We start from the raw sequence: 9,608 nt of genomic DNA, 5'->3' as shown, positions 1-9,608 counted from the left end.
CTATCCAAATGGATCACTAATTGATACGGCCTTCCCTTCAGGTTCATCACCGACTTGGAAGGGCATCGAGTATGGACTAGAGTTACTGAAGAAAGGCTTGATTTGGAGAATAGGAGATGGGCGTCAAATTAAAATCTGGAGGAGTCAATGGGTTGCACATGGGGAAAACCCAGTGATTCTGCAGAAGAAAGCCTGGAATCGTCTCAAGTATGTACATGAGCTCATGTTGCCGGAAACCAAAACGTGGAATGAGCCTTTAATCAGACATATAGTCCAGGAAAATGATGCATCTGAAATTCTGAAGATCAAAATACCTGGAAGGGAGATGACGGACTTTCCAGCATGGCACCTTGAGAAGACAGGAATTTTCACTGTCAGGAGCGCCTACAGGTTAGCATGGAATCAATCAGGGAAGGTTCGTGTGGAAGCTTCATCTAGTACGGCGACAAATGGTGAAAGGAAGATCTGGAAGAATATATGGCAAACAAATGTTCAACCAAAAGTGAGAATTTTTGCCTGGAAGCTTGCCCAGGACAGATTGCCCACTTGGAGAAATAAGAGAAAGAGAGAGATAGAACAGAGTGGCATATGCCCGATTTGCGGGATGACTGAAGAGAACGGTTTTCATGCTACGGTGGAGTGCACTCTAGCTAGAGGCTTACGGGAGGCAATGAGAGCACATTGGGTGTTGCCGGCTGAAAGGAGTTTTGCATATACAGGGCCGGACTGGCTATTAGTGCTGCTGGATAGTCTACAGAGTTCAGAAAAGGAGCATGTTTGTTGATACTCTGGAGAGTCTGGCACCTGCGAAACGACATGATCCATGGCAAAGGAAGTGCATCAATTGCTAAATCAGTCAGTTTCTTGGTTAGTTATGAAGGCCAACTGTTGCCAATCCGACAACGAGAAGATGACAAGAAAGGAAAGGGCCCTATGTACAGGGAACCGAACCAGATATCTCTATCTACAAGTATCAACAAACTGACTGACAAATGGTGTCCACCGCTGGAGCGCTTCGCTAAGCTGAATGTTGATGCAGGGTTTAGGGAAGAAACCGGGGATGCTAGTGTCGGGTTTATATTCAGAGATTGCAGGGGTTTGGTGCTACTGGCAGCCCATAGAACCCTGCATCAATGTGGTTCAGCTGCCCAGGCAGAGGCGCTAGCATGTCTGGAGGGGATCAGAGCGGCGGTTGACTTGATTCACATGCCCATTGTGCTGGAGATGGACAATGCAGAAATTGTTAGAGATTTAATGAGGCATGATCAGTTGAAATTGGCCTGGGCGACGACGATTGAAGAGATTAAAGGAGTGATGCAATGCCTTCAGCAAGTGCAAGTGCACAAGATAAAGAGAGAAGCAAATAGGGTAGCACCTGTTTTAGCACAAATAGCAATGTGTTCTAGGTCCTGCGCGGAGTGGAGGTTGTGTGCTCCCGCAAGAATTCTAGATTTATTAAATCAGGAGTGTAACCCTTTATTTAAGCATTAATAAAGCTCTCTCTTTACCCTAAAAAAAAATCTCATGTTACTTTCAACTTAAGCAGGTACATCAGCTGTACCCATTTTCATCGTGTATTGTCTGTATTCTTCTTATGTACAGTAATCTCACTTCATCTTGATTTACATAAGAAGCGAGTGGCCGCTTACGCATGCACTTTTTTTTTCACAATATTTACAAAGAGCAACTACTCACACATCACACCAATGTCTTGCATATCTTCGTATCTTGATCGCACATCTTGAGCCCAAAACCTCATCCAAGTGACATGCCTTTGTATATACACGTACACATGTTCCATCTCTGAACTTATTGGATGCTGATGACATGCTGTCGCCGCGGTGACTGTGGCGCCTGCTGGTTGATGTTCACCGCAGCAGCAGCGTCTGAAATCTGGCAATTGCATTTTCTGACGGTTAGATTGCAGTGTGAAACAAGCTGCATGGATTGTTCAGCAGCATTGAACTGCAGATTGTGTACATTTATATCAAGAATTCAGAATGAGGTTGGTGAACCTGCCGCTGGTTGCGTCGATGAAGCAGTTCAGTTAAGGACAGCAAGATGATGTACACAGGTATAACGATTCCAGCCGTTCTAAGCATCAGCAGCTGGTTCAGAAGCATGATTTTGGCTCAAATAATCAATCATCAAAGTAGTAGGGTAATATCAATGTGTGCTATTATCTGAGAATTCAGAGAATTACAGTGATCATTGCGACGGTGTAAGCATCGTGGTCACCGAGGAAAACCGAGATTGCATCGTGGAGTAGCAAGAGTACCATCAGCTGATGAATTTGAGTGTTTCTGAATGTTAATTTTTGGTGGTGGCACGAAATGATGATTCTTTTTTTTTTTCAGGCACTTACAGTTAGAGCAACTATGCGACAATAGATTACACCTTTTGGGTTGGGGAGTTCAGGATCGTAGCTTGTTGAGGCAGCAGCACTTCGGTCTGTGTTTTGCATGACCTGTGCTTGAATGTAACCAGGAGTTCTGCAAATGATAAAGCTTGAGATGATCCATGTCTAATCAGAAGCTCAGAATCGTGCTTCTTTTGTGATGATACATCAATTACCTGAAGAAAATTGAGTTTCTTCCATGTTGAAACAACTTTGCAGGTGCTGTGTAGTTTGGTGTGTATTGCTGTATCCACAGAAATACAGGCTACTATATGTTAATTTCTTTGTAGGAGCAACTTGTTTTGAGATGGCCATGAGTACTAGGTGTTCGGTGAAAATTTCACCTGTAAGCATATCTCACATATGGTGTCTCCCTTCTCATCACACCACCTCTGAATGCATTTGCGATGAGCATACTGAAAGAAACATGTATATAGCACTGTTACAAAATTTATTTCGCAGCACTACTACAGATTAAGAGGTCTGAAATACAGGAACAAAATTTATCATAAGCCTAACAATATCCTGTGCAGAAGCAAAATACGTTGATGGCCTAAATAGATTTCCTTGACCAATAAAGTTGTTTAACAACTAAATCTGGCATACCCCGAATTGCAGAAACGGAATTTAATTAGTTTGATACTGAATTTTACCTTCAAGCTGCCCCTGCAGGAGCAAGGGGTCTCCATGTAGGTCTGATCATCCTCTTCCTGGCAAATTCTACATTCTACAAGAACACCACTCTTCTCCCTCTCATCTTGAACATCATTATGTTCAGAAGCAATCACTGAAGAAGGCATGGCAGCAGCAGAGGCCTCATCAATGGCAGACTGAACAGTCGATTCCGTTAGCAACCGGCCGGCCATTACTGCAAAGTGGTCCGCCATCCCTGAGAAAGTTAAGAAAATCCAAGCACAATAAAGATCAAATCAGAACACATCGTTTACAAATACAAATATGAATGTAATTTGCAAGGAAAAAAAAAGCAAATTGTGTATCTGAACATGTTTATCTGACGGCTCAAGATGATTCTTTTCCATTTCACGAAGAAGTGAGCAATTGAGCATAGCAAACGATCATTACCTGCAATTGCAGTTCAAAACAGAGAAAAATCAAGGCATGAGCTTCCTCGACAATTCGAGGAGGTGAGCAAATGCAGAGGCCAAGAAAGGCCAGGAGGAAATAGCAGCTACAAGAGGAGGCTTGCAATGGGGGATTTGGATATCTGAAGACTGAAACATTGGGAGATTGTATAGAGAGAAGCAAGAGATGGAGTAGTTGCCTGTATTATTATTGCCTCTTTGCTTGCTTCTGAGACTTCTTTTTTTTCTGATTATGCTTTAGCTTCTGATATGCTTTAGTTGTTCATGCAGAAAGGGAACCAAAAGCATTAGAGAAATTTGACAGCAAAAACGGAATGATGCTTATTGACTCAAGAAAGTTATTCTTTTCGAGCAAAACTCAAGGAATGAAGGCACTTGACCACAATTGCAGGGGAAGGTTTGCATCATCAAGTCATACTATATTGCCATTTGCCTAAGGCTCAGGATTACCCTCTACCAACGCAAACCTATCTTACAACTGCAGAGTTAAAAGAATAAAAAAAAAACTCGTTGATTCTGAGACATCTTTCGGTTGCCTTTCTTTCTGAATTTTGACATCACTTTTGCAATGTGATTTGCTGGTTTGGATAGTGGAGAAGTTGACAAGTGCAGATATTCAATGGTGGATTAGGCCTCTCTATGGCTTTTAGGAATTTATTATTATTTACGTATATCTAATCCCAAAAGCGAGGATTCTCTTGCAGCTTCTACTGCTAGTATGATTTCACAGTGTTTATCTAGGTGTATTATTCCACACGTGTTGCACCGGATCGTAATTGAAGCTCCAGAGTGACGTCAGACGGTCAGAGTGAGAACCCCGCAAAAAAAAAAAGTTTCACGGCGAAACATAGCGCTCTTCACCAATCCGGCCCAATGAGCCCAAGCAGAAGAACTCATTGGTCCACCAAAGTCTTCGATATTTCGGAAAGAAAATTAAGATACTGCAAGCCTGCATCGTATTTTTCAAATTTCAATTCACACTATCTCTCACAGCTCACATCCAAATTGAACAGTCCTATCCTAAAAAAAAAAATTGAACGGACACAGCATCACTTGAAATTCTGAGTTGAATGGTGCACCTTGTTTTCAATGTTTTCATAGTTTGATCCACACTGTATTTTTTACAAATACTCCCTTCGTCCTGAAAAAACGAATTTAGAACTAGATATGACATATTCTAGTAATCCATTAACACAATAAAACTATGATAAAACTACTGAAAAAAAATATCTAAATTGAACGGGCGCAGTATAACTTATTCAACGAAATACCCGATTTTTTAGAGTTCACAGGTGGACGAAAGAAAAAAAAAAGACATACACTCTTGGCCGTTCGATCCCATCCGACGGTCAGGATATCCCGTCCACATCTCTAGCCCAGATAAACCCTACCCCCCCACTCCTCCCGACTATAAATTCCTCGGCTTCTCCCCTTCGCCGCCTCCTCCCCTAGCCTTCCCCTCCGCCGCCGCCGCCATCTGCCGTCGAGAGCCCCGGTTGCCCACCCCCGCGGCGACGATGGCGGGCCAGGAGTCGCTCACCCTGGCGGGCGTCCTGCGCGGACACAACGACATGGTGACGGCGATCGCGGCGCCGATCGACAACTCGCCCTTCATCGTCTCCTCCTCCCGCGACAAGTCGCTGCTGGTGTGGGACATCACCAACCCGTCCTCCGCCGTGGCCACGGATCCCGAGGCGGCCCCGCCGGAGTACGGCGTCTCGTACCGCCGCCTCACCGGCCACTCCCACTTCGTCCAGGACGTCGTCCTCAGCTCCGACGGCCAGTTCGCGCTCTCGGGATCCTGGGACGGCGAGCTCCGCCTCTGGGACCTAGCCACCGGCCGCACCACCCGCCGCTTCGTCGGCCACACCAAGGACGTCCTCTCCGTCGCCTTCTCCGTCGACAACCGCCAGATCGTCTCCGCGGCGCGCGACAACACCATCAAGCTCTGGAACACCCTCGGCGAGTGCAAGTACACCATCGGCGGCGACCATGGCGCCGGCGAGGGCCACACCGGGTGGGTCTCCTGCGTCAGATTCTCCCCCAACCCCATGGCCCCCACCATCGTCTCCGGCTCGTGGGATCGCAGCGTCAAGGTCTGGAACCTCACGAACTGCAAGCTGCGCACCAAGCTCGAGGGCCACAACGGCTACGTCAACGCCGTCGCCGTGAGCCCAGACGGCTCCCTGTGTGCCTCCGGTGGGAAGGACGGAACCACCCTGCTCTGGGATCTCACCGAGGGGAAGATGCTGTACAAGCTCGACGCCGGCGCCATCATCCACTCCCTCTGCTTCTCGCCCAACCGCTACTGGCTCTGCGCCGCGACAGAGGACTCCGTCAAGATCTGGGACCTCGAGTCCAAGCTCGTCATGCAGGACCTCAAGCCAGAAGTCCAGGCCTTCAAGAGCCAGGTATACCTTTTGCACTTTGCCTCTCTCGTTAGCCTTGCTTGTCACATGTATCGTGCATTCGTTGCTGCCTGAATCTGAATAGGATGTACCGCGTGATACATGTTCTGTCGTTCTGTCTGATTAGGATGTATTGTGTGATTCGTTCCATCGTGGTTCTCGCGTGTTGCATTTTGGATTCCTGGTGCTATTATTGTTACGCCCTTCAATTTATCAGGATCCTCTGTAGTAGGATAGGGTAGTTTTGATGCTTATTAAGCTCATTGCGAGCAGGTTATCCAATTTAACTCACAGCATCATGTTCATGTGGTTAGGTCATGTGGTCAAGCATCACATGTACGTATGTTATCAGCAGGTCATATACATAATAAGTCCCGCTGATTTATATTTCTAGGTACCGAATCCTCTGTTCTGTGTTGATCTAATGATCTAATCAGTTTTATGATCTGTTCTCAGTAATACGTACTCATCAATGATGCTGTTGATGTTCATGCTCATCCCTTCTCCACTGAATTGTATACATGTATTTATATTACTATATACTAAGTAGATATAAAATGCTGCATTTTATTTGTTTACATGTTAGTTTCATCAACCATGGTGCTGATTGGTCCCTCATGTGCCTGTGTAACTATTTGGAAACCAGCATTTCGGTATACCTCTGCATATCCTTGTAGAGCTGTAGCAATATTAGTCTCTGCTATAAGTAATTCAATTTAACTTCAAACTATAATTTGACCGCACCTTCTCACTAGAATGGTACAGTTTTGACAAAGTTGATCTTTACACCTTGAATTTTGTGTTAGTTTTGCAAACTTTTCTTAATGTTATGTTTTGTTTATTTTCTACCACGGAAACCTTTTCTGTTACAGTTCTCATACCCCTTTTGATTGAGCACATGCAATTTGTTATAGAGGATGTGCATTCTCCTTGAAATCTCAATAGTCCTTAAATTGTTCTATTGTGCACTTTGGCTGTTTCCCCCTAGACTGTTATATTCTACTGTGCACCTTGTATTAATATGTATTCAATTCTTTAACTGAACTTGATTACGCATTTATTTTCCTTAAAAAGAATGTGTACTGACACCTGCCGTTACATTTGCTTAGATGCTGTACTGCACAAGTTTGAGCTGGAGCGCTGATGGCAGCACCCTCTTCGCTGGCTACACTGATGGAACTATCAGGGTTTGGAAGGTCTCAGGGTTTGGCGGCTATGCAATCTAGGTGGTGAATTTGTTGAAAGGCTTAGGAATCTTAATTTAAACATCGTGATGCCTATCAAGTTTTTGACAGTTCTGAGGCATAACATTTGCCTGGTACTTTCTACTTCATTTTCATTAATTAATGATTAGATTTGCCAATGAGCTTATCGGTACTCTGGAACTATGGAAGAGGATCCTTATGCATGTTTTTTGTTTTTGGCTAAGTTGAAAAGATATTAGTTATGCAACTTTCGGAGCCTCATTGCCTAGATGTAAATAATGCTTCATCAATTGCTATTTTCTGATGATTTTGATGGTGCTAATTAGCTTTTCATCTGCCGCTGATACCTTAAATCTTCCATTTGTTTGCCTTATTTTTTATTATCTTTCATTCTGTGGTTTTTACCGTCACCATCAGGTTAGTTTGTCCTGGACATGTACATTGGATGTTATTGCGTTTGTAATATGTGATGTTTATTTAGCCCCTAAAAGCCTCTTCAGTTAAGAAATAGTATGTGGTATAACTACGACAGACCGAATCACCTGGTGTGGCTGTCATCTAGCGTAAGCATTGACCGTATTATCTGCATTTCATAATCAACCACAGTGTTCTTCAGTTGGATAATCAACTGTCACCTGCCTTCTGTTTTCAACTGTGACCATCGTCGTCATATCGTGCCTAACCTTATCATTTTTTAATTTCATCGTCATCTATGATTGAAATTTTCTCAATGCTTAGTTTCTTATTAAATCTATGATTGGAATTTTTCTCGATGATTAATTACTTATTTAATCTCAAACACATGGTTATGCAATCCTTCACGCAAACTGCGTCCTCGACCAATCCAGTTTCACGACGAAGTCGTCGACCCGAACTTGGTCAATTATTCTTCTTCAGATTCAGAAATCACCATGTATTAGCAACTCTCTTAACTCGTCTAAACTTGCACCAATTCATTCTATCATTGTTGCCGCCATGTCGTCGTCTTCCTCATTGTACAAGCAGCTCGGCCTCGGAGCCGGCTCTCCCGTCTCCGCCTCTCACCTGCTTCTGCTCGTCCTCGGCGCCGGCTTCCTCGCGCTCACCGTCTTCGTCGTCCACCCCAACGAGTTCCGCATCCAGTCTTTCTTCTCCGGCGGCTGCGGCCGTCCTGGCACGGACGCCGCCACCGCCGCCGTTGCTGCCTCGCCGGTCAAGAATGTCAGCGGCGGCGCAAGTGATGCTGCTGCCGCGACCACGGCGGCGCGGTCGCCGGACGACGACGTGAGGGTGCTCATCGGCATCCAGACGCTGCCGAGCAAGTACGAGCGGCGCAACCTGCTGCGGACCATCTACTCGCTCCAGGCCAGGGAGCAGCCGTCCCTCGCCGGCAGCGTCGACGTCCGGTTCGTCTTCTGCAACGTGACGTCCCCCGTCGACGCGGTGCTGGTGTCGCTGGAGGCCATCCGCCACGGCGACATCATCGTCCTCGACTGCGCCGAGAACATGGACAACGGCAAGACGTACACCTTCTTCTCCACCGTGGCGCGCGCCTTCAACTCCAGCGACGGCTCGGGCTCGGGCTCGGGCTCGGGCTCGCCGGCGCCGCCGCGGTACGACTACGTGATGAAGGCCGACGACGACACGTACCTCCGGCTGGCGGCGCTGGTGGAGTCCCTGCGCGGCGCGGCGCGGCGCGACGCGTACTACGGACTCCAGATGCCGTGCGACCGCGAGAACTTCTACCCGTTCCCGCCGTTCATGTCCGGGATGGGGTACGCGCTGTCGTGGGACCTCGTCCAGTGGGTGGCGACGGCGGAGGAGAGCCGGCGCGACCACGTCGGGCCGGAGGACATGTGGACGGGGCGGTGGCTCAACCTCGCCGGCAAGGCCAAGAACCGGTACGACATGTCGCCGCGGATGTACAACTACCGGGGCGCCTCGCCGCCGAGCTGCTTCCGCCGCGACTTCGCCCCGGACACCATCGCCGTCCACATGCTCAAGGACGCCGCCCGCTGGGCCGAGACGCTCCGCTACTTCAACGCCACCGCCGCGCTCCGGCCATCCCACCTCTGAACCGTGTTCTTCTTCTTCGCGCCTTCTCTCTCTCGATCGTTTTCGTGACGGATTCCCGTTGAATTTGGCGGTTGTTGGTTGGTGGCGGGTAGTTGTTGCGCGAAAGCACGGTGGATTGCCCCTGTGTTCCTAGCTGATTTGTTCCAAATTTCTCGAGTTTAAAATAGATATGATATGGATATTTGTTCGTTAGTGCTTACGTGTTCTTTGATAAACCAAGTATGATTATTACGCTGACGTTTGCAGCGAGAGAAAAAATAACAGGTGTGTGACATCTTCAGAGGAAAATCACGTCTGATAGAGAATGACACACGGTATGGATAGAACGAACAATGGTTTCGCCACAATCGGGATTGGATTCTAATCTCGAGGGGATGTCCCTTCGGGTACCATTTTTTCTTTCAAATTCTATATAAATGATTATGAAAAATTCTGAAAA

General features: G+C 46.7%; 3 protein-coding genes across 3 annotated transcripts; 2 read left to right on the top strand and 1 right to left on the bottom strand.

The window, feature by feature from the left end:
* Positions 1–1,480: 1,480 nt before the first annotated feature.
* On the bottom strand, positions 1,481–3,617 carry LOC127774652 (uncharacterized). The gene is made up of 8 exons (XM_052300931.1): positions 3,482–3,617; positions 3,052–3,287; positions 2,743–2,814; positions 2,575–2,642; positions 2,366–2,492; positions 2,204–2,284; positions 2,016–2,108; positions 1,481–1,893 (listed from the first exon to the last, which is right to left on the bottom strand). Exons 2-8 carry the CDS (start codon positions 3,283–3,285, stop codon positions 1,810–1,812), a joined length of 759 nt encoding a protein of 252 aa, XP_052156891.1. The 5' UTR covers positions 3,286–3,287; positions 3,482–3,617; the 3' UTR covers positions 1,481–1,809.
* A 1,316-nt stretch (positions 3,618–4,933) lies between these two features.
* Positions 4,934–7,361, top strand: LOC127773906 (guanine nucleotide-binding protein subunit beta-like protein B). Its single transcript, XM_052300139.1, has 2 exons — positions 4,934–5,912; positions 7,019–7,361. The coding sequence occupies exons 1-2, from the start codon at positions 5,019–5,021 to the stop codon at positions 7,133–7,135; spliced, it is 1,011 nt and encodes a 336-aa protein (XP_052156099.1). The 5' UTR covers positions 4,934–5,018; the 3' UTR covers positions 7,136–7,361.
* A 224-nt stretch (positions 7,362–7,585) lies between these two features.
* Positions 7,586–9,361, top strand: LOC127773905 (beta-1,3-galactosyltransferase pvg3-like). The gene has a single exon (XM_052300138.1). It carries the CDS (start codon positions 8,090–8,092, stop codon positions 9,167–9,169), a length of 1,080 nt encoding a protein of 359 aa, XP_052156098.1. The 5' UTR covers positions 7,586–8,089; the 3' UTR covers positions 9,170–9,361.
* Positions 9,362–9,608: the final 247 nt, after the last annotated feature.

This window comes from Oryza glaberrima, chromosome 5 (assembly GCF_000147395.1).
Source record: "Oryza glaberrima chromosome 5, OglaRS2, whole genome shotgun sequence".
Taxonomy (NCBI): domain Eukaryota; kingdom Viridiplantae; phylum Streptophyta; class Magnoliopsida; order Poales; family Poaceae; genus Oryza; species Oryza glaberrima.
Note: the sequence above shows the minus strand (reverse complement) of the source record. Positions and strands in the feature narration are given on the sequence as shown.